At 46.7% G+C, this 23315-nt stretch overlaps 3 protein-coding genes across 5 annotated transcripts in view; 2 read left to right on the top strand and 1 right to left on the bottom strand.

Annotated features, from left to right (window-relative positions):
* The window catches only part of Meiob (meiosis specific with OB-fold), a 36792-nt gene extending 33897 nt beyond the window's left edge, over positions 1-2895 (top strand). For both annotated transcript variants that reach the window (XM_021251330.2, XM_004873681.3), the window contains exon 14: positions 2306-2895. In XM_021251330.2, the coding sequence (XP_021106989.1) occupies positions 2306-2416 (111 nt within the window). In that variant the 3' untranslated portion in view covers positions 2417-2895. The remainder of the gene's footprint in view (positions 1-2305) is intronic.
* Positions 2896-3048: 153 nt separating this feature from the next.
* Positions 3049-22554, top strand: Hagh (hydroxyacylglutathione hydrolase). Of its 2 annotated transcripts, none has more exons than XM_004873684.4 (9): positions 3049-3228; positions 13222-13397; positions 13875-13939; positions 15998-16115; positions 17111-17219; positions 19775-19878; positions 20238-20339; positions 21812-21891; positions 22260-22554. In XM_004873684.4, exons 2-9 carry the CDS (start codon positions 13293-13295, stop codon positions 22357-22359), a joined length of 783 nt encoding a protein of 260 aa, XP_004873741.1. In that variant the 5' UTR covers positions 3049-3228; positions 13222-13292; the 3' UTR covers positions 22360-22554. The 2 variants fall into 2 exon arrangements, with proteins under 2 accessions (XP_004873741.1, NP_001297240.1); NM_001310311.1 differs by lacking the exon at positions 3049-3228 and adding an exon at positions 11071-11153 and having other exon boundaries at positions 22260-22549.
* On the bottom strand, positions 9270-10875 carry Fahd1 (FAH domain containing oxaloacetate decarboxylase 1). The gene has a single exon (XM_004873686.4). It carries the CDS (start codon positions 10591-10593, stop codon positions 9901-9903), a length of 693 nt encoding a protein of 230 aa, XP_004873743.1. The 5' UTR covers positions 10594-10875; the 3' UTR covers positions 9270-9900.
* Positions 22555-23315: the final 761 nt, after the last annotated feature.

The following is a 23315-nucleotide window of genomic DNA, read 5'->3' as shown; positions in this document are numbered from 1 at the left end:
ATTTAAAATGTATTTAACAAAGATATTGAGCACATAATTATACTATACCATAAAATGTGATAAAGATCATGAGAATCAAACACAATATCTTTTTCTTTTTTCTGTACCAGGGATCGAACTCAGGTCCTTGTGAAACACAATTTCAATGGTTATAATCAGAACACAATATATGATTCTTTGAAATAAACCATTTCTTTTATTAAGTTAGTTGCCTCAAGTAGGTCATTGTAGTAACACAAAGCTGACTTATACACAGCCCAAGGGCAGTTTCATAAAAGTATGCTAAGGCTTTGGGGATTTAGCTCAGTGGCACCACACTTGCCTTGCAAGCACAAGGTTGTGAGTTCAGTCCCCAGTACCAAAAAGTATGTTAATTCCTTTGCTCAGAGGGTGAGGTTTGGCCCCCAAATCCTAGAGTTACTTCTTAGATTCAAAATATGTAATTTAAAAAATAAGAAATTACATTGGTGTTGGGTGTGGTAGTACACACCTATAATACCAGCACTTGGGAGGCTGAGCCAGGAGGATCACTGTGAGTTCATGGCCAGCCTTGTGTTACATAATGAGTTCAAGGCCAGCCTCAACTACATAGTGAGATCCTGTCTCAAAAACTCCCCACTCCCAAAAAGAAATTACATTGGTTAGCTAATGATAAAAATAAAATATTCTTATATAAATTAAACATTTTATATATTTCTCATATTTTAATTAAAAATAACTGCTACTTATAAAATGGTTCCAGTGGGGCTGGGGATTTAGCTCAGTGGTTCTGCTGTCAGCCTCACAAGCACAAGGTCCCAAGTTCGATCCCCAGTACCAACAACAACAAAAAAGGTTCCAAAACAGCTGAATGTGATGGCACATACTTGTGATCTCAGCATTCTGGAGGCTGAGGCAGGAGGTTCATAAGTTTCAGAGCTGTCTGGGCTACATAATGAGTTCAAGGCTAGCCTAGACTACATGGAAAGACCCTGTCTCAAAGAAACAAAACAAGAACCACAAATTAGTTCCACTGGAGGAATTTCAAAAAAGGTATTCATTTTAATATTTTGGGCTGGGGATTTAGCTCAGTGGTTTCGCTGCCTGCTGTGCAAGCACAAGGACCTGAGTTCGATCCTCGGTACCAGAAAAAAAAAAGGTATTCATTTTAATATTTTAAAACATATGGCCGGGTATGGTGGTGCATGCCTGTGGTCCCAGAACTTGGGAGGCTGAGGCAGGAGGATTGCCACAAGTTTGAGATCAGCCTGGGCTACACAGTAAGTTCAAGGCCAGCCTGAATTACATAGCAAGACACTATCTCAAAAAAAAGTTAAAAATATATAGCATTATTATTTGAAATCCTTTTGTCCACTATTGGGGCTAAAGAATAATTTCCAAAAAGGGTAAAGCCATGGTTCTTATTGCAAAAATAATGGACACATATTAAAGATTTAACTCATTAGTTAATGAAGGAACCAGTAAAAAAATTTAAAATTCAAAGTGAAATCAGAAGAACACATTGGCAGGCAGGTAGGCAGAAATGCTGAACTGGGTTTGTAGATACAGACTCTTCCACAGGCAGAATCAACCATCTCCCATACAAGCCTTACTTGGGTCTCCATGAGTAGGGCCATGCTATCACTACCAGCTCCCAGGACCTGTAGTCATGAAACAGCTCAACCAATCCAGTGACAGGCAAAGCCCCCGTGGGCAGTTCCGAAGGTGCTCTGGCTGTTCTAGAGCACAAGGCCTCCACCAAAACGGTGGTCAGTGATCTTTGTAGCCCATTTACAACCTTTCACAGTTTTTCTTGATATCAGTACATTTTATCTTTCTTAGTCTTTGAAATTAAAGTGGTTGATAAATCCTTCTGTCCTTCCACTCTCTATATAGATATTGGTGAACGTACTTGGTAAATGGTTAAAATAAGACATTATTATTAATAAATTGCTTATTTCCCTGTGGCCTAACAGTGTGTCAGTGCAGCAGATTAGTGTCTGTTACAGTTGACACCTTGAATACACATAAAGCCCTTTTTCTATATGTATGATTTGTAATCTCAGTCTTCAGATCTGAGAGAAATGTCATGAAAATGATCTGAAGTTTTACAAAAAATCACTGCAGAAACCAGATCTATAATTTTTCTACCAAACTCTACCTGGACTAGAACTCTTCCCATCATCTGGCAACTCTAATTGACATTCATGTTAACATTGTAAACAAAACTTTCATTGCAACTCTCAATTTGAAGTCATCATTAGTTTTTAATTTTATACATAAGTCAATATCTAAAACTAACCCTCTGACTTTCTTTTTTCTCTAGTTTGTTTTATCACCCAGAACAAGGGGTGGACTGAGAATTAGCATACTCTCCTGTAAGCTTGCAGATCCTACTGAGGCAAGTAGGAACTTATCTGGACACGGACGTGTTTAAAATTGAGTATCATTCTAAACTCTGGAAAAGTATGATAGTTTTAACTCCTTTCAAATGAAATGCTAGCTTGAGAATTATGGATTAAATTGTATTTTGTTTAAGTGTGATAAAATGTTCTATAAATTATCACTGTTTCCTCCTGGAGTTGATTTGGGGCCAGTCTGAACACTTGTCTGAGCACACTCCTTGGAAGGCCATTTCTGCTGGTTTTGCCCTGTTTCCTCCTAAGCTAAAAAATACTTATGTAGGTTAATAAACAAGTTTAATTTACAAATGTGAATGATTTCTTAGGCTGCCTTGCTTTGTCTTGGTTCTCTGGAAAAAGATGTCTCAAGATATCTTTCCTGGTGCATGGTAGTGGCTTGTCACCTCACAGGACACGGTGAGGGTCTTCCAGAGCTGGTGGGAATAGCAGCAGTCATGGGCAAGATTGGGCAAGTGCTTTGAACTCCTCCACCAAGCTTTTTAAATCCTTTACCTCTGTGATACACATTAGAACCACTGGTGCCTGTGAAAGCTTACTAACTCTGAGTTTGCATTTATAAGGCTGAATCAGCTAGGAGGAGACCAGCTTCAAAAGCTATGTGGGTATTGCCCAAGTCCCAGGAACTCAGGATGTCTGGATGACAGCCACCTTTTGTCTTGGTCTTTGCTGCAGCAGCCCAGAGCACACTGCTTGCTCCACACCAGTGTGAACAACAACCCTCAGGTTGGCCTTGCCCCGCATCTGGAAGGCTCCACCCACCTGGGTTGGGCTACCATTTTATGAGGTGACACGGCATCCAGTACAGGACTGAAAAAAAGGAGAAAAGGTGAGTATATGAAAGTCTTATAAAGCTGGTGTTGAGAGATAAACGTCTTTAATATTTTCTCTGGCTTTTACAGTACAGTTTTGGAGGAAGTATGTAGCTTAACCCCTACAGTGTTCAAATTAAGTTAATAAGGTAGCAGAGGACCTAGTTGTGCAAAATGGGTCTGAAAAAGTGCTTTCTTCTGTTCTCCTTTGGGGAGGAGACATGGGAGAGGGGACAGGTAAGGAAGGAGAAAGAGTGGTGGTAGAGGGGTCAGATAGAGAAGTGAAAGTGCAGATTTATACCCACTGTTGATTGATCAAGAGCACATATGGCAACTCCCTAAACAGGAACCCATTTACAGAGCACAGGAGTTGGGGAAGGATACTGCCTAGGTGGTGTCAGGGGCTTCTGTACTAAGGCATGGTGCCCTGACCTCCAGCTGCAGGCCTGAATGCACCAATGTGGGCTCCTAAGCCCACAGGCCTTAGCTGCTCTGGCTGTCTCACTGCTGGCTCCACTGCAAAATAGAGGTACTCTCACTCTAGGTGCACAGGCTGAGTCTCAGTGGGATCAGCAGAGGGCTCTAAGTTACCATCTCACTGCCATAGTGACCTTATCTCACTGGTAATGAATTATGAAAGCCTCTTGCCCCTGTCATTCAAGGGACAGCCTGATTGCTTATTTCATGTGATGATATTCCAGTCTGCAGGGCTAGGTGTAAAGCCACTGAATCAAAGGTATTTCAAAAAACTTAACTTACACATTTTATGAAATGAAGATTACAAAGCAGTCATCTAAACTTCAGTTGTAGATTAGCCAGAATCCAAGCCCTCAAAAAGTAGTAAGTATCCCCACATCAATACAAAGTACACCATTTCCATTCCACTCTCCCGGAGCTTCTTTCCTCATATCAGCCTCTTTTTTTTTTTATTTTGTTTTGTTTTGTTTTTGAGACAGGGTCTTGCTATGTAGCCCAGGCTGGCCTCAAACTCACAGCAATCCTTACACCTCAGCCTTCCAAGTGCTGGGATTACATGCATGCACCACCATCCCTGGCTAGCCTCTTTTGAACTGTAAGTTTTATATTACTTTTTATAAAAAACTGAGTGACTGTCTGATTTTTCCTAATCTTCTAATAGGTTTCATGTCAATAGATTTTCCTTTCCAAATTCTACTTTGGTAAATTTATTGGTTCAATACTCTGCACACAGCGAAAACACAGTACAGTATCTACATTTTCTATCTATTACTTATTTTGAGGAATCATTTTTTTTTGCATCTAAATATGTTTATTTTAAATTTTACTTTAGTTATAGAAAAATTAGAAAATAATAGATGACAAAAGAAGAAAATCCATAATATCCCATCCCACATTTAAAAACTGATAGTACATTTCTTATAAAATATACATAACATAAAACTACCATTTTAACTATTTTTAAGTATCTAATTCAATGGCATTACTTACATCCATTAGTACTGTCCATTTCCAGACTTTTTACTTCATTCCATACTGAAACTCTGCACCAATTTATAATAAATCCCTATTCTTCCCTCCTCTCAGCCTCAGGTAGCCTCTAATATACTTTTATGTCTCTATGAATTGAATTATTCCAGGTATCTAAGGATATTTGACCTTTTGTAACTGGTTTCTTTCATTAGCATACTGTTTTTGAGATTCATCTATCTTGTAGGTAGGTGGATTGCTTTAAATGGATTGACCACATTTTGTTTATTCATTTCCTGATGACATTTGGGTTTTTTTCCAGGCTCTTGTCTAATAAGAATAATGGTGCTCTGAGAGGGGCTGCAGTGGCATACACCTGTAGTCCCACCTACTCAGGAGGCTAAGCCAGAAGGGTTCCTTGAGCCCAGGAATTTTAAGCCAGGTTGGGTAACACATCTGTACAACATTTTATACTTTTGTATGTCTTTTCTGACTTTATAGCCCCCATCTATCCACCCATCTATGTTGAAACATATAATTCACAAATTATATTATCATAATTATAAACATAATTTACAAATAGTTTATATTATAACCTGCTTTTACACTTAATTTATGGCATTTTCCACATCATTAAATATTTTACATAATTAATGGCTGCATATCATTTCATTATATGAGTACAGAACAGTGAATATAATCTGTCCAATACCACTGGACATTTAAGATGCTTTCCCTTTTTTGCTTTTTTTTTTCTTCGGTACCAGGGATCAAACTCAGGACCTTGCACTTGTGAGGCAGGTGTGGCACCACTGAATTAAATCTCTGGCCCCCTTTTTTTGTGTGTGATACTTGATTTGTACAAGTATTATTTTTATTCCTTATTTCACAGATGGGATATGAAGGCCCAGCTAAAGTTAGAACTGGAGGGCCAGGGATTTAGCTCAGTGGTTTCGACGCCTACTGCACAAGTGCAAGGACCCGAGTTCAATCGTTCAATCCCTGGTACCAAAAATAATAATAATAATAATAATAAAGTTAGAACTGGAGGTTGCTGAGTCAGGGGGTTCTATAGCTGCAGGTTCAAACTGATCTGCTGTATCCAGGCTGGCTTTCAGCCCTGAGTGTCTCCATTTGGGGTTCATAACAAGATCAAAATTCTCATAGTAATTGTTAAAACCCAGGTTAATTTATATAAAGAGCTTAGACCAAATACTTAGTCCATTATCAACAAACATCAGGGGTTTTTTGGTTTTTTTGTAATTTTTTTTTTTTTTTTTTTTTTGGTACCGGGGATCAAACTCGGGTCCTTGCACTTGCACAGCAGGCGTCGAAACCACTGAGCTAAATCCCTGGCCCCAACATCAGGTTTTTTAAAATTTATTTTATTGGTACTCTTTTGAAATACATAATGATCACATTCATCATAGGGAATTTGTACCCATATATCTTTTTTCCTCATTCCTCTCCCCACCCTTCAAACCTTCTTCCCCTCATTTACAAAAGCTTTGTTTCCATTTTTTTCCTTCTATAAACATCAGTTATTGTAAATGTTGAAGCTCAGCATTTTTGTTGAACTTCATGCTTGGTAATTTTTGTCAGAATTCTGTAGTTTGAGTTTTTTCTAATATATCATTATAATTACTTTTCGCTTTCCTTTTAAGATATATGAAGGCTTTAGCATACCTAGTTGTTTAAGTGTATTGAAAGAGATATAAAACGAACTTGACACGAGAGATACTACAATTTACACAAAGATGTGTCAAATAGTCTTGATAAAAATGACTGATGTTGACCTCACTATTAAGGAGGTGGAAATTAAAATGACCCTAGCCATGCTATTCAGGCTATGGCTAGGGTGGTGGGGTTGAGGGAGCACTCTCAAACACATTTAATCAAGTACAATTTGGTAATGTATATCCTTTTTTCCTCAACAATTTTGCAAAATGTATCAGAAATTTAAAGGACAAAGCAGTTAATTAGTTTCACTTCCCTGACTTACTAAGGAAATTAACAGTACCCAATCCTATTGTCTGATTTTTGCCTCCTTGTTTCTAAGAGTGAAGCTTTGGATGCTGTGTACCCTGTGGGGGATGTTGGGCCCTACACCCAGACAGCCCTTGTAGGTTCAACTGATCTCCCAGCTTTTGTGAGGGTACAAGTGTTGCCTGTGTGGGTCATGGGAAGGACAATGTGGGGAGTATTTTTCCAGTGCTCTCTGTGGGATCACCAGGAGGCCAAGTGCCATTCCTCTTTTTTCCTAGCTCCTTGCCTTTTTTGCTTCCGAGAGCACCCCTTCCACAAATGTCTCCATCTTTGGTCTGCTTCTGGGGCATATGAACCAAGATATAGCCACTAAAAAATGATATATGTATACCCATATTAACTGATCTGAGAGATGTTCATAATACACTGAGTAGATGTATAATGGATGTTCTATGTGTACATGTATATATTGTGGTATTGAGGTTGAACCCAAGGCCTTTGCACTGAGCTACAGACCCAGCTGTTCATTTTGTTTTGTTTTGTTTTTTTGAGATAGGGTTTTGGCTATGTAGTTTAGGTTGGCCTTGAACTCTGTATGGAGCCCAGACTGGCTTCCAACTCATGGCAATCCTTTTGCCTTGGCCTCCTAAGTGCCCGGATTACAGGTATGCACCACTATGCCTGCTTTTTTTTTTCTTTTTAATCTTTTATTTTGAGACAGGGCCTAAGTTGCCCAGGCTGGGCCTGAATTTGTGATCCTTCTGCCTCAGCCTCCTAAAGTGCTGGAATTACAGACCTGTGCCACTATGCCTCGCTGCTCATTATAAAATAGATCCCCGACAAACGCACACACATAAAACCCCTCTATCCACTAATATAATATGGAGTTATTAAGTGTGATTAACGAATGGCAATTGTTGAATCTAGTGAAAAGTATTTGGATTTCATTGTACTAATCTTTCAATTTTTTCATAGGTTTAAATTTATTCAAAGTAAACTAGAGAAAAATATATCTCTGGGCACTAGGATTACTTTAGCAACCTCAGGAACTGTGGGAATTGGCCTGTTTTTGAATTTTGTATCCAAGGACTTTGTGTGCTACACTTCCAATGCTGGTATCAAATGTTTCTGACAAAGCTTGCTCTACCACCTGGTGGACACTGACCTCTGGGGCACTACACACTCTGGGTGCTGTCATATGCTTTCTCCTGGGGCTACATGTAAGCACTGCTTTTACCTTATACCTTCAGCTTGCTTAATTAAATGGTCTATCAGCTTGGACATATCTCAGCTGAACTTTGTACCTGGCTAACTAGATTAACAGTGTATTTTCAATGTGATCCAACTTTTCCACTTAGGGGAAACTAGCCAAAGGAATTAACAAATGTGCTGATTCTACTAGGAAATAATCAGACAATCCCAATGAACAAAACTGGACTGACCTCAGGATCTTACATAATCAATGAAAACAATACTGCATATATGACAGATATGAAAAGGACAGTCAATGTACAGTGCAAAAAGCAAGTTAGAAAATTGTATGATGTGGGCAAATCTAAAAAAATTACACCCACAGATTTGGAATATAAAAACGTTTAACTTTGACAGAGCAAATGGAATTTTAGGTTTTTGTCCTTTTTGCTTATCTGTATTTCCTGATTCATCTGTAATAAAAGTCTCACTAAAAAAAAAAATCATTAAAAGGCTGTGGGCCAGGGATTTAGCTCAGTGGTGCTGCCATCTGCCTCACAAGTGCAAGGTCCTGAGTTTGATCCCTGGTACCAAAAAAAAAAATGCTTAGTGTGGTTTTGCACATCTGTGATCCCAGAACTTGGGAGGCAGGGGCACAGGACTGTCACAAGTTCAAGGCCAGCCTAAACTACATAGAGACCTTATCTTTAAAAAAGAAAAAATCATTAAAAGATAAAATACACAAATTATGGAACTTCCTTATAATAAAAACTTGAACATGGGATTATATAACACCTGAACATTTAAATCTTCTTACATATCTATTTACAAAATGCAACCTGCATTGTGGCCAAGACTTCAGGTTCTAGGCTTGGGACAGATAGGCTACATCTTGACTCTGTCTCAGAACCTTAGGCAGGCTTCCTAGACTTTGACTCTGTCTTCATCTATGTAAGGGAGATAGTAGCAATATCAACCTCACAGCTTTGTTGAGGGTCACATATGTGGAAACATAACAAACTATACTTGGCACAATGTCTAGCAGTATTGAGTGCCTGATAGATTATTAGTAAGATGTTCTGCAAAGGACCAGAAGATGTCTGCTGCATACATTTGACTGCAGGTAAATCTTGTCTAAGCCTAGAGGACTCCACTGGCCCCTCTGACAGCTATTCTGGGCATACTGCCTTGGTTTCAAAAGGGTGCAAACAAAAGCAAAAGCAGCACTCCCAGGCCATTCAACTTCCTGGAACCTTCTCCAGTTGGGAGGTGGAGGTGAAGGTGGTGGTGAACTCTTTAAACAGAGCACAAAGAAAAAAAAACCCAAAAAAACAGAGCACAAAGCCAAGGAAGCCAAAGGTCAAAGACCAAAGTCTGACACCCCACAAGGAAGAAGTATCCCTGCTGGCATCTACTGGGAAAAGAAAGTACTGTATACTTTTAAGACACACAAAAGGAAGCTATTTATTTGGAAAATAATATATTCAAAATCATCTCCCAAATTCAATATACAGGCCAGGACAGATACTCTTAAGTAACCAGGAAAGGCCTTAAACCAACTGTTCATTTAACAAAACTTGAACTGATTATGTAGTGTTTTTCCCTATTTTCCTGAAATTAATCCCATTAATTTAATGGGTCTAGGATGGGCCAGTAATTTGGAATTTATTTTTATAAATATCCCTAGATGACTATCAAGTCCAAGGAAATTTGGAAAACACTGACATAGAACATAACTTTTAGTTTCCTTTGGAGATTTGTCTTGAACCACTGATCCCAGAATAACTCACTAAAAACTCTCAGTTCAGTTTTAGAGAAGAAAACTTAAAACTTTGAAGGTTTGGTTCCATACATTCTCTTCCTAGGATGCATCACAAATCCTTTGTTTTGGTTGTTCCCATTTCTGTCCCAGCTCTTCCAGAACATGTTTTTCCTGAAGGGTCTATTTTCCGTGATTGAAGATTAACAATTCAATCAAATCATTCTGTACAAGTGTTTTCTACTGAAAGATTGTCATATTTAATAACCTCTGCATGCTTCTGTCTTGCTCCCTTCTCTCTTGACATTTAAGAAGTCAGGGCATCTTGTACTGACTCAATATTCTGACTTTCCACCTTAAACCTCATACTGATCACCCCGTCTATGCCAGCCTCCATCTCATCGTTTTCTTTAACTGGCCCAACTCCCTTTGGCGACCCTGTCAAGATAAGGTCTCCTTCTTCCAAGGTTATTATCTTAGAAACATAGCTGATGATGTAGGGGATGGAAAAGATCATAGAGGATGTCTCGCCCTCCTGCCTGAGTTCGCCATTGACCTTGAGCCACAGTCTCAGGGCGTGAGGGTCAGGGATCTTCTCTTTGGGTACGAAGGCGCTGACCGGGCAGGACGACGTGAAGCTTTTGGCCAGGGTCCAGGGCAGTCCTTTTTTCTTGCACTCGTCCTGCACGTCCCTGGCGGTCATGTCCAGACATAGGGCGTACCCGGCCACATAGTCCGTGGCGGCGGCCTCCGGGACAGCGCGGGCGCGCCGGCCCATAATCACACCCAGCTCCAGCTCGTGATGCAGGACGCGGCAGTAGGAGGGTACCAGCACCGGCGTGCCCTCGGGCGCGTACGCGGTGGATGGCTTCAGGAAGATAACGGGCTCTCGGAGCACTGTGCTGCCCATCTCCCGGACGTGGTCCGCATAGTTTCTCCCCACACAGACGATGTTCTTACCCCATTCCCAGAAGCGGGACAACGGCCTAGAGCCTGCCATGGCGCAGTCCTGGGTCACGTGGTCACCCCTTCCCTCGCCTACGGCAACCCAGAGAGGACGAGCTGCTTCCGAACGCTGTCTCGTCAGCGACTGCCCGTCCTACCTTTAGGGGCTCCTGGGTGGTGCTGTACGCTAGCTGCTTCGGAACGCCAGCCCCGGCCCGGAGAAATACTGAAGTTCCCGTGGACCTCCCCCTCAACTTCGCCCCACGGTCCCAGACTCGGCTCCAGGCCCGCTGTCCGGGGAAGGAGGTGGGGTTTCGTTGGACTGGAACGCAGTGATTGGCTGGGAGTGGTACTGGGCGGGGCGAGAAGGCGGTGGAGCGCTAGTTGGCTGGAGGTAATGATGGGCGGGCGCTGGCTCACTGGGGGCGGTGCTGGGCGGGCACTGGTTGATTGGGGGCGGTGCTAGGCGGGCGCTGATTGGCTGTGGCGGCCGACGCCCGCGTCTCTACCAGATGCCCGGCAGTGTCGCCCCGCGGGTCATGGTGTACGGCCGTGGGCTACTCTGCCTCCGGAGCCTCGCCGCGCTAGGAGCTGCCTGCGCGCGCCGCGGCTTGGGTAGGTGCGCCAGGGCACTGCCGGGCATCGGTTGAGTGCGCCGACGCCGTCTCCTGGGCGCAGGAGCCGACCGCCGTCGGGCCTGGCGAGGAACGGGGCCGCGGAGAGGTCGGCGGGCGGGTGGGCACCTGGTCCCTTCTCTTGCGGCCCCAGCCTTTGCGGTAACAGCGAGTCACCGCGCCCGGAAGCTGGCAACCCCGAGCCCGGCCCTTTCCCGAATTTCGCTGAAAGCAGTCACGGTTCTGGAGTGCGTGACACACCCTTGCTGAGGAAAGAGCCAGCTTGTTGAGGTTCCCCAGAACTACAGGCCTTTGCATTAGGGACACCCTTCAGTGTCGCAGCTGAAAGCTTTTCCATCAGGAGCCAGGCAGAGGGTCCATGCAGGCCTGGACTCTCATCCCAGGGAGCCCTCAGCTCAGTGTTTGGTGCTGCAATCTGCCCAGAGAGGTAGGGCCATGAAACGTCTTGATTTTTAAAGTATGTTGTGGGCCAAGCAAAACATGTCTGTGGGCTTGGCCTAGACTGCAGGCTACAGGTCTGTGACCTCTGCTTATGCAAAACACCCTGGTACCAAACCACTGAGCTGGGTTTTCCAGGCCGTGCCCAAGTGCGTATTTGTAGAAAAGGAATAAGATTTCTAGTGGCATCAGGTCAATTCCTTCTTTAGAAATCAATGCATCTTCTTTAGGTTGTTCTGGTGCCTTGGGTAGGTTGAGCACTGGTTATAAATCTTTTCCTCCACCTGAGCAGTGTTTGTAATGTCCTAATAGAAAACAAACCATGGAGCAGCACCTTATTAAGGGGGCACTTTCACACTCACTGAGTCCTATTTTCACTCTCTGTCTTCTGTGGGGTGGATACTACTGGGGCTTAGGGAAAACCTGATCATACAGAAATGTTGATTATGCTGAGCTTAAATGTCAACCAGTTTGTCAAAAAGAATTGAGGGGCTGGGAACATGGCTCAGTGGTAGAGTGCTTGCCTAGTACTCATAAGCCCCTGAATTCAATCCTCAGAAACACACACACACACACACACAAGAAAGTACAATTTGGGCTTGTTTTCCTGGCCATAACAGAGTTCATCCCACATTTAGACAGCCCCTGGAGGCATTGTCTTCCAGCAGGTCAATGCTGCCACTTTCTAGATCCCTTTTGGGAAACACCCCCAGCCTGGCACCTGACCTGGAATTTCACTGTCTTCTGCCACCTTGTGTGATTGAACTCAGGGCCTTCAAACTGAGCTTCATACCCGGCCCCTTTTTAAAATTTAGGGTCTTCCTAAGTTGCCCAGGCTGGGCTCAAATTTGTGATGCTTCCACTTAGCATCTCACAGTTCTGGGATTATAGGTGTTCATCACTTCTCTGGCTTTTTTTCTCCCTTTAAAGCTAAGACTCGTGTTGTTGGGTTTTTAGATTAAATAGGAGTATTTTTAGATTGAATAGGAGTTTCACTGGTGAGAATATTTTGGCATCTGCCCACTGGGTGGAGGATGCTTTTGTTCCTCAGGCACTCACATCTCCCCACCTCCTGGCCACCCAGGCAGAGGCCTTTCACTCTCATGGGTGGTGGTTTGGTACCCTCCACTCTTGAATCCTAAGCAGTGGTGGCCAACTCAGATTTCCCAGTGGTCTGTGCTTGACCCATTTCAAATGTCTGCCATTCAGGGGCAAATACTATTTTCTCCTGTGGCTGGAGGCTGAGAAGGGCTATGAATAACTATGCAGGACTCAGGTATGTCAGCCCAGAAGTGACCTGCTGTGCTCAAGAATAAACAGCCCAGCTCTGGCACCTTCTCCCAGTACCACAAAGGTCCCCTCAATAATGGTTTGCATCATGCTAAAGCTGGCAGTTCTGTCCTTTCAGGACCCTTGAGAAATAAAAATTTTAAGTCTGAGACAGCTGGTTTCAACGAATGAGAGCATGAGTCATTTTCTACACTTTCCTTATGGATGTGGTGAAACCAGGATATTCTCTGTTAGAAAAATCAAGCTTGGTGCTGGAAGATGTGGCTCCTTTGAATTTTAATTTCTGGCCACTGACTTGAGGCTACATCCTGTGTCCTCAGGCCCAGCTCTCCTGGGAATCCTCCTACATCACACAGATTTAAGGAAGAGTGTGACTGTGAAACAAGGCGCCATGAAGATTGAACTACTACCTGCCCTGACTGACAACTACATGTACTTGCTCATCGATGAGGATACCCAGGAGGCTGCCATCGTGGACCCAGTGCAACCCCAGAAGGTGAGAGTCTCTGCCTAGACCCCTGTGCCTTGTCACCCGGCACCATGTCTTCCTCCCCATAGGTTACATTTGTATTGTCCTTGCAGCTCTGTTAAACCTAAGTGGAGACCAATCTATTTAGTTTTTGGAGAACAAACTGGTGTCCTTCTGGTACTGTCCAGCCACTCTGTTAAGGGAGCCCTTGAAGGGGTGGTGAAGACCATAGCCCTCATGGGGCAAACATAATGCTGGCCTTTGGACCCTGTGCCTAGACTCTCATGAGTCCTTAGACTTGGCTCTTCATCCAGGCTTTTGCCTCAGTGCTGACCTCAGAGCTGGATGGGCTTGGAGAGGTCCTGATGGAACTAAGCCACCAAGTTGAACAAGAGGGAAAAAGGCCACCTTCCCTCTGCTGTCCCAGAGTGGGGCCAGGGAGCAGGGGTAGGTTAAGGGCCAGGAGTGTGACAGATCTTTGTTCTGCTTTCCCTGTGGCCACAGGTTGTAGAAACGGTGAAGAAGCATGGTGTGAAGCTGACCACAGTGCTCACCACCCACCACCACTGGTAACTGCTGGGTCCCAGGCTGGCCTCTGGTTCTGGAGGCTCTTGGGGGTGCGCAAGGGTCTGTCCCTCACCTGGGGAGGGGCAGAGGCCTGGCTCGTAGTGTGTATCAGGGAGGGCCCTCTGTCCTTAGGTTTGTGGGCCTCTGAGGCTCTGACACCAGGGCCCTGAGTATGGGGTCTGCTAAACAGCCACTTCCTGGGGAGATGCATGTGACCTGCAAAGAGGGGAAAGGGCAGGGCAGTGTCTTCAGTGTTGCTTCCCCTGCTGTCCCATTGGAGCCTGGCTTTTTGGGCCATGGGAGGACCCCCAGCAGCTGCCTCTCACATCTTCTGGGCTTCTGATATGGGACATTGGCCTCCATGTTGGGGAAAAAGAGCCTAAACATCAGTTTTTTGGTTTTTTTGAATAAGCAGCCATCTTTCTAGAGTTTGTCTTTTTCCTATGTTTAAAAAAATATATTTGAGGGCCGGGAATTTAGCTCAGTGATTCTTGCGCCTGCCTTGCAAGTGCAAGGTCCGGAGTTCGATCCCTGGTACCCCGCCCCGCAAAAATAGAAAATTAAAGGATGAGAGAAGAGCTCCTGTTTTTGGAGTAGAGTTGCCTTCTCAAAGCCTTCCTTTTGCCCTTTTGAAACTTTTGAGGCTCTTCAAAGGTAAAAGTGTTTATCTGACCCTTAATTGTCTTTATCAAATGATGGGTGAGGACAGCCTTTGGCTTTCTCCGCCAAGACAGCTCAGTGCAGGGGTGAGCTGCCAGTGCTTCCATGGATGCAAGTGAAGCTCAGACAGCACAGCTGAGATGGTCTTTGGTATTGGTTAGTTGGGCCCTGTGGCCAGGCCTCTGAGGTTCTGAGCCATATCCTCCCAACCTTAGGGACATAGCCCCAGTGACCTCCTTCTTGTAGCTGTTCTTTTAAAAAATCCACTAAGGCCCACCTGCTGTGGTGCCCTGTCTCTGGTGTTCCTGATGGGAGCTTTTCACACTTTTCTTGGCTTCTCTCCTCTTGCTAAGTAGCCCCAGTCCAGGTGCCTCTTTCCTGATACTTTGATGAATTTTGTTTTTTTTTCCCAGCAGCATCTTGTGTCTGTGAGAGACCAAGCCCTGGACTAAGCTCCTGGGTTAAGCCTGGCCTCCTATGATGAGCTGTGTTATTTTTATTTTTGGTGGTTAGCATTATAAAAGATCAGTGATGACAAAACAAAATAAAAGGACAAAAAACTAACCAAAAAAAGCAGCAGCAACAACAAAATCAGTGATGAGTGGGCTGGGGATTTAGCTCAGTGGCGCTGTGCCTGCCTGGCAAGCGCAAGGTCCTGAGTTCAATCCCCTGTGCCAAAAAAATCAGTAATGAGTGAGAGCAAGGTGATGGTGCCTCCTTGTGTAACAGGCCTCTTCCTTGGGGCAGAGGGTAGGGCATCGAGCTCACCCTACTGCCCTGGGCCCCTGACGTGTAGAGGGAGGTATCTTGTATGGTCACTGGACTCCACCTGAGGTGTGGTATCACACACACAGGAATCAATGTGGGAATACTGACTGCTGTACTGACAGGAAGTAGATGTTCCCTGGTATTTGGCCTGAACTGAATCCCTGAAATGGAGCCTGCAAGTGTGGGGGCCACCCAGCCTAGCCAGGCTGGAAGTGGATTACCATTCAGAGGGCTCCTGGTGATTCCTACTTGCCTGGGATGATCTAAGTGTGGGCAGTTTGCTTCCTCTGCTCCAGAAAACAGCAATAACACAGTAGGGAGGTGCCTCACTCAAAACTGAGTATCAGAGATTATTGTTTTCATCTGAGCCAAATGACAGATACGAAGCTTTTCCTGTGTTGGAAGATGTGTTTCTACTTCTTTTTTTTTTGGTACTGGGGATTGAACTCGGGTTCTTGCACCTACGGGGCAGGTGGCGGAACCACTAAGTTAAATCCCTGGCCCTAGATGTGTTTCTACTTCTGAGGAACATAGTGGGCAAAATAAAAACTCCATTTGGTCGGGGTTTACAGGGAAGTGAGCAGTCCTCTTTCATCCAGTGGGTTAGCCCATGTCTCCTGTTTGACTTCTAGGGACCATGCTGGTGGGAATGAGAAGCTGGTCAAGCTGGAGCCAGGGCTAAAGGTGTATGGTGGTGATGACCGAATCGGGGCCTTGACTCACAAAGTCACACACCTGTCTACACTGCAGGTAGGGAGTGAGCCAACAGAAGAAAGGATTCCAGGGTGGCCCTACCTGGACCCTAGGCCCAGGGCAAAGTTTGGGGAGGGGACAGAGTGAGAGCCCTTCACTTCAGGAGCTCCCTCTCGGTGGTGGTTTGGCAGTCTTTTCCATCTAGTACATAGCAAGAAAATGAGTGTGCAAAGTGTGACTGGATGTCGGGAGGCCATGGTGCTCTCTCTGAGTGGACAAGGAAATTGTTGTGTGTTTTTTTGCCAATGCTAGGGATAGAACCCAGGGCACTTGGATTGAGGTACATCCCTAGACCTTTCTAAATTTTTTTATTTTGAAACAGAGATGTTAAGTTGCCTAGGCTAGGCTTAAAGTCCTGCCTCAGCCTCCCAGAGTGCTGGGATACAGGGTCAGGCTGGACTAGGGAATTTACAGAAGGATTGTGGGGTTATATTTACTTCCTGGATGTCATGGTGGTGGGATTATACTGAGAGATATATGTAGGAAATGCAGCAGGAATATTTGGCCAGATCTGTCAGGATGTGAACAGCACTCGTATGCTTTTGTGGAAAGTGTAATACATTTGAGGAATCGCAGTGAGAACTGCCATGGTGTCTGTCTTGCAGCGTCTGCTCTGTCATAGGTTTGGATTCTAAAGTGAGGAATTGCAGAGGTGGGTCAGAGAAAGAGCTGACTTTCCGGACAAGATGCCTGATTTAGATTTGGCTATTTTGAAGAGTAAACAAAATAAGATCCTTTGGTTTTGATCCTTGACCAAACCACCTGGAGTTGTCCCTGTACCTGGGGCTGCACCCAAGGAGGGAGCCCCATAGCCACCTTTTCCCTGCCCAGAGCTCCTCCTTGTCTTGGGTGTTTCTACAGGTGTCTGTGGGCCCGGAAGGCTAGATGCTCGGATGGGGAGAGTTTGTATGGAACCAGCAGTGCCACCTGCCTGTGAGGCCAAGAAAGGCACCCACTTGTCAGGGCTCATGCCAACCCCTCCTTCATTTCAGGTGGGGTCTCTCAACATCAAATGCCTGTCAACACCATGCCACACTTCAGGACACATCTGTTACTTTGTGAGCAAGCCCGGTGGTTCAGAGCCCCCTGCTGTGTTCACAGGTGAGTGTACCAGGGTGTAGGAGCCAGGTGGTCCTTGTGAAGTCCTCATGGCTCATGGTCTGGAATGCCTGCACAGAGAAGCAACTTTTCCTACCAGGAGAACCATAGCCCTAAGCCTAGGTCTCAGCTTCAGGCACATTCTAGCCTGTCAGCAGGTAGGGCAGGGGAGTCAGGACACCCCTTGAGCCCTCAGGATGTCATAGCTGCTGCTGTATGCCTTCGGGGACACCCTCCCACCCCTCCAGCTGCAGACAGATGGCCTTGCCTGAGCAAGGGGCCTGGCCAAGGGAGACTTCTGGGTGCCAAGTGCTCTTCCCACATACCCCCTGAGACCTCTGTGAGCCAAGCTCGGTGCAGCACAAGGCGATACCCCAGCCCCAGTCCTCTTGTCCTACTTGCAGTGATCTGCAGAGCCAGAAACCCCATGGGCCAGTTGATGGTTGAGAGAGTTTGGGAGCTGCTGTCGTGGCTGTGACTGTCACTGAGCTTTGTGGGACCCTGGGTGGTGTGTGTGCTACAGATCCTCGGGACACAAAGAGGTATATCTAGAAATCTCAGGAATCTCTCCTTTTTGAAAGAAATCAAAATAATATTGATGCTGATGTGCAGGTGGACAAGTAGGCGCCAGAACAAGGGTAGAGGGGCAGGCCTGCTGTTCAGTTTCATGAGGGACTGTGGTGCTAACACGAGTTTTGCAGGGACTTAGGTCACATGTTGGTTTAGAGAGACTGGCTGAGTGTGTCTGGGGTTCTTCTGGGAAATGGGATATGGCCAGGCTAGAGGGGAGGTCCCAGTGGTGTGGGGCACAGATGTGACTAGGTAACCAGGATGATGTGAGCCTGAATGAAATGCTTAGTGTGTGGATGGGGGTCTGTAGCTTTTTTTTTCTTTTTTTTGAGGCAGAATCTCACTGTGTAGTTCAGGCTGGCCTTGAACCCAGGGTGGCCTCGAACTTGTGGCGATCCTCCTGCCTCAGTCTCCTGAGAGCTGGGATTACAGGCATGTGTCTCTACTACCAGCAAGTCTGTAGCTTTTCTGTAAAACTAAAATTATTGCACAACCTGTGCTTATTTTTATTTTATTATATTTTTTCATACCGGGTCCTTGCGCTTGCACAGCAGGCGGTGAAACCACTGAGCTAAATCCCCGGGCCCCCTGTGCTTATTTTTAAATATAGTTATAGGGACTTTCCTTTTCTTCAGGGCAGTAGCATATGATGTTGGCTGGGGACCATGGGCCCATGTCAGGTTCTGGGTCTGCTTTTCCCCCCTCAGAGCAGAGAGGTTCTACCTTATCAGATGGTGGCCTGGAGGAGAACTTGGCCAGTGCCTACATTTTTGCTATGGCCAGTGACATTGGGTGGGATCTCCCTGAACTGCAGTTGTTGCTGTGGCAAAATGGTGACACCTGGGTGGCCCTTACCATGTGACCCTCAAGATTAGGTAAGCAGATGTGGAGTCAGCCCAAACTTGCGTGGCTGGGTGCCACTCAAAGGCCTTTGCCTGTCCTGTCAGCCAGCCCAGGATTGTCACAGGTTCAGGGAACCATAGCAGAAGGTCATGCTGGCCTTGGGAGGGGCCTACACAGTCCAGGGCTTTGAATTTGGAGGTGCCATGGAGAGTGACTGCTGTGGGACACTGACCTGATTGTTTTGTGCTTGTTACTGTTGTATGCGGTGCAGCAGCTGGCAGTGTGACTTTCATAATGATCCTGTGCAAATTGACAGTGTCCACCAGGGTGAAGTTCAGGTGTCTGGCCTTGGCAGTGAGGTCTGATGGTGGGAAATGGATTGTCCAGCAGGACCCACCCAGCATAACCCAGGGCGTCCAGCTGAGCTGAGGGAGAGCAGAGGTGGAGGAGGTGACAGACCAGAGAAGGGCGTGGTAGGAGGGACTAGTTTTCCTGTAGCTGCAGTGGAGGATAAGGCATTCAGGATGAGATGGGCAGGCAGGGTGGGGCCTGAGGGACAGGAGCAGCCAGGGTGGAGTCTGCATATGGGAAGGATCGAATTTAGGACCTCATGGCAGTGGGGGCAAGACAGGGCCCGGGAGCAGTGCAGCTGGCCAGGAAAGGGGAGGCTGAAGTGGATGCTAACCATGGTGCCCAGTGAGGCAGGCCAGAGTGAAGAGTCCTAGAGTATGTAGGGATGGGCCCAGAAGGCTGAAATGGAGGCCAGGGCAGTGCAAGGCCTGCAGCGGGGTGGACACCTTAGGTGCTCCCAGCAGCAAAGGGCAGGCCCAGCCAGAACCTGGAGGGAAAAGGCTGGGAGGGCTTCCAGGTGGGTGGAGAATGGGAAGATTTGTGAGGTAGGCCTGGGGGCTGTGAGAATGGGGTTAGGTTGACCTTGGTTTCAGGCCTGAGTAGCTGGATAACATCCATGGCACTGTATGAGACCTGAGGTAGAAGGTGCTTGTATGTGTCTGGGTGGACACAGACAGTAGTCAGTGAACTCATTGCTCCAGCTGCAATGCCAGAAGCTGTGGCCAGGTTCCCTGGTCTCGAGCCTTAGCCAGCTGCTCAGGTGGCTCCATTGCATAGGTGCTGGTGTTTTCCAGGTGACACCCTGTTTGTGGCTGGCTGTGGGAAGTTCTTCGAAGGGACTGCGGATGAGATGTACAAGGCACTGATCCAGGTCTTGGGTCGGCTCCCTCCAGAGACGGTGGGTTGCACCCCCTGGTCTGTGGGGTCCCACTCTGTGTGGAGCATCCCCATCCCCTGGGGCCATCCTTGGGAGGCCAGGTGAACTACACAGCTGCACATACCCCAGGCCCCTGGTAAAGGCCTCACCTGGAGCTGGGAGAGGAAGCAGGCTGAGATGGCTCTTTATATGATTTTATTGATATTTAACATATGTTCAAGCATGTCCAGTCCTAAGGGATGGCCCCGTGGGTATCCACTAGCTGTACTCACCCCATGAGGTACCCAGGTCAGGGCAAGGACATAAGCCAGCCCAGAGCCCTCAGGGCCTCCCTAGGAATTTCCAACCCCATGAAACTCATGTCCTGGCTCTTTCTCCAGAGAGTCTACTGTGGCCATGAGTACACCATCAACAACCTCAAGTTTGCACGCCATGTGGAACCCAACAACACTGCCATTCAGGAGAAACTTGCCTGGGCTAAGGTGAGTAGGTGCCACAGCTAGGGCATGTCATGGCACCGTTACTTCCCAAGGGCCTTGCTGTACAAGGGTCTGGGTGCTATCGCCCACAGTTCTGTCTGTAGAGTGGGTGGAAGTGTGTCACTGCCAGCCTGATGCCACTTAGCTGCTCTGACTCACTGAGTCCGCTGGGGGACTGTGTTTCTGCATTTTTAACAAGCACCAAGGCTAAGCTGCAGATTCTGGCTGGTTTCCCACACTCTGAGCAGTGGCGTTGGTGGAGACTGTATGGGGAAGCCATCTCTATTATATAATCATATGGTTTTACTTTAAAAATCTTTTTATGGTGGGTTACACTGATCAGTTTCCAAATGTTAAACAAGCCTTCTTTCTAGTTAAACTTGGTCATGGTATATTACTTTTTTACATATTGCTAGTTTTCTATTTTTATGTCTTTATTCATAAGACATATTGTTCCATAGTTTTATTTTATTTTATTTTGGTACAAGGAATCGAACTCGGGTCCTTGCTTGTGAGGCAGGTGGTGGAACCACTGAGCTAAATCCCCGGCCCTATAGTTTTATTTTCTTAAACATCTATGTTCACTTTTGATATCAGCATAATGCTGACCTCAAGAGTTGAAAAGTTTTCTCCTACTTTTGGAAAGAGTTTTTTTTTTTTTTTCCTGAGACAGGGTCTTGATATATGATTCAGAGTGGCCTTGAACTCACTATGTAGTCCAGGTTGGCCTCAAATTTGAGGCAATCCTCTTTGGAAGAGTCAGATCTCTTCCCTCAGAGGTGGAGGGAGATGTAGGAAGAGGGAGAAAATTGCAGGATGCACAGGGAATGTCACAAAACAGTCTAGGATTGTTTTTCCTAGAAGGGACAGAGCAAAGACTAGTGATCAACCTTGACTGAGACCCCCTCCAGATCCCCTCCTTGGTGCGCCTCTAGTGGCTGCAGGGACACTACTTGGTGCTGCACTCCAGAGTAGAAAGTATGGGACCCACCTGGGTCCTCCTCTCTCCCAGGTCAGGGCAGCTCAGAAGTGAGGCATCTGGAGAGGAGGAGGTGACAGACAAGTGCCCTTGGGTTCCACAAGCCTTTCTGGGGGACTTCCTGAGTCCTGGTCCCCTGAGAGCTGGCAGGGACAGAGCTTGGCCTTTCCTGTGCTGAGAGTGAGCCCACCTCCCTCCCGGTGGGCTATCACCCACATGCTTTCTTCCTTTTAAACATGAAGAGAAAGCTCCTCCTACCCTTCCCTCCTTTCTAGCACTGACAGGAGGGAGGCACAGTGGTTGCAGCAGCCTCTGTGGGTGGTTTCCTGCCCACCCTGTTCTCCATAAGCAGGAGAGACCTGGCTTCACTGGGGGAGTGCGAGTTGGGGACCCACTATGCTGACCCTCTGCTGGCTCTACCCTCTCGGTTGGATTGTGAAGATCATTAAGAGGTATTTAAAATGACGTCTCCATGTGACAGTGTTCTGTCTTGCAGGAGAAGTATGCCAATGGGGAGCCCACGGTGCCATCCACGCTTGCAGAGGAGTTCACTTACAACCCCTTCATGCGCGTGAGGTGAGGGGCCCCTGTGGCCACTTGCGCTGCTTACACCCCAAGCAAAGAGCTAAACCATGTCCAAGCTCCCAGGTGGGTAGGTCTGACCTTCATCCCTAAATGAGAGGAACACTTTTGGTGCCTTGGCAAGGATCTGGAGTCCCTCTGTCCCTGGGGCTCTAGGACCTGCAAGCAGGGACCCTGAGGCTCTGGGCCCTGGGTGGTGCAGAACCACGTGGAGTCCATGGCTTCCCACCTTCTGCCCTGCTGGAAGGACCTGGCTCAGGCTTTCAGGTCTCACACAGTAGAGACAACCCCTGGCCAGCTTGCTCTGTGACAGTGTCCTGTGTGCTATGTGCCTGCACCTGCCTTTCTTCTCACCTCCTCAGGGAGAAGTCGGTGCAGCAGCATGCAGGTGAGGTGGACCCTGTGACCACCATGCGCGCCATCCGCAGGGAAAAGGACCAATTCAAGGTGCCTCGGGACTGAGGTGGCCGCACCCGAACCCACCACCTTGAGGCACTTTTAGGGAGTGGGAGTTTTAGGTAAAAGACTGTCCTGCCAGTCATGCAAGAAATCCAGTCTTGGTTTAATTTTAAATTAATTTCAGAGCTCTTACCTGCATATCAAATGTTCTAATGCATATTTATAAGAGAAAAAGTTTAAAAGTATTTATTCCCATAACCTCTGCTTGCTGACTCTGTGTTGTTTCTTGCCTAAACCCACTTTACCCACTGCCTCTTTCTGCCCAGTGTCACCTGAACCACTCGGAACAGAGCACTCAAGGAGGGGCTGGGCAGTCCCCTTCCCTGGTCCCTCCTTCATCCTGGCACTGCGGGGAGAAGGAGGCAGCTGGCATTGCCCTGGGTCCAACCTCCAGTGCCCTCCTCTGGAGGAACTGGTACCCTTGTGGCTCTGTGTGGTCATTTTTGTGATTGTGCCAACATGAAGTGAACTGATTTGAGCCCTTTGAGAGCAGAACCCATCCCAGCCTGCTCCTGGGTTGGGAAGTCTCCAGCTCAGTATTGCTGTGCATGAAGCCAGTCCTCTGCCCTGGGTGAGCTCCTAGCTTAACTACTGTAGCCACATGTCTGTGTCAGTGTGGGCCTCCTGTCCTGAGTTCTGAGCAAGCGTCAGGCAACAGCTGAAGGACACCCTGCCCAAGCTGCCCAGAATCTCTGCCACAGAGTGACATCGTGTTTTCTCTGCAGCCCCTCAGAGGTCAGTGCTTATTGCATACTGTCCCTGCCCCTGCAGAGGCTTCCTGTAGGCCAGTCCTGAGCAGTCCCCAGCATAGTGGTACACAGCCTTGTCCTGCAGAGGGGCCGACCATACACTCAGGACACACAGGTGTCCTGAGTGTGGCCTTGGCTGAGTGCCAACATATTGTCAGATCCAGGCAGGACGGTCCTGTGGTTCCTGGTCATGGTCTGACTCTCTTGCTG

The sequence above is a fragment of the Heterocephalus glaber genome, unplaced genomic scaffold (assembly GCF_053883595.1).
Source record: "Heterocephalus glaber isolate CG9 unplaced genomic scaffold, H.glaber_assembly_v1.0 deba00001781, whole genome shotgun sequence".
NCBI classification, from domain to species: Eukaryota; Metazoa; Chordata; class Mammalia; order Rodentia; family Bathyergidae; genus Heterocephalus; species Heterocephalus glaber.
The sequence above is the reverse complement of the archived record's forward strand: the minus strand, read 5'-3'. Positions and strand labels throughout refer to the sequence as shown.

Excerpts from the sequence above, each read along its gene's own strand:
- Fahd1 (XM_004873686.4), bottom strand. The coding sequence starts at position 10,593 with ATGGCAGGCTCTAGGCCGTTGTCCCGCTTCTGGGAATGGGGTAAGAAC.
- Hagh (NM_001310311.1), top strand. The coding sequence starts at position 11,078 with ATGGTGTACGGCCGTGGGCTACTCTGCCTCCGGAGCCTCGCCGCGCTA. Across the intron at positions 11,154-13,221 it reads CTGCGCGCGCCGCGGCTTGG|GCCCAGCTCTCCTGGGAATC; the intron begins GTAGGTGCGCCA and ends CTGTGTCCTCAG. Across the intron at positions 16,116-17,110 it reads CACACCTGTCTACACTGCAG|GTGGGGTCTCTCAACATCAA; the intron begins GTAGGGAGTGAG and ends CCTTCATTTCAG.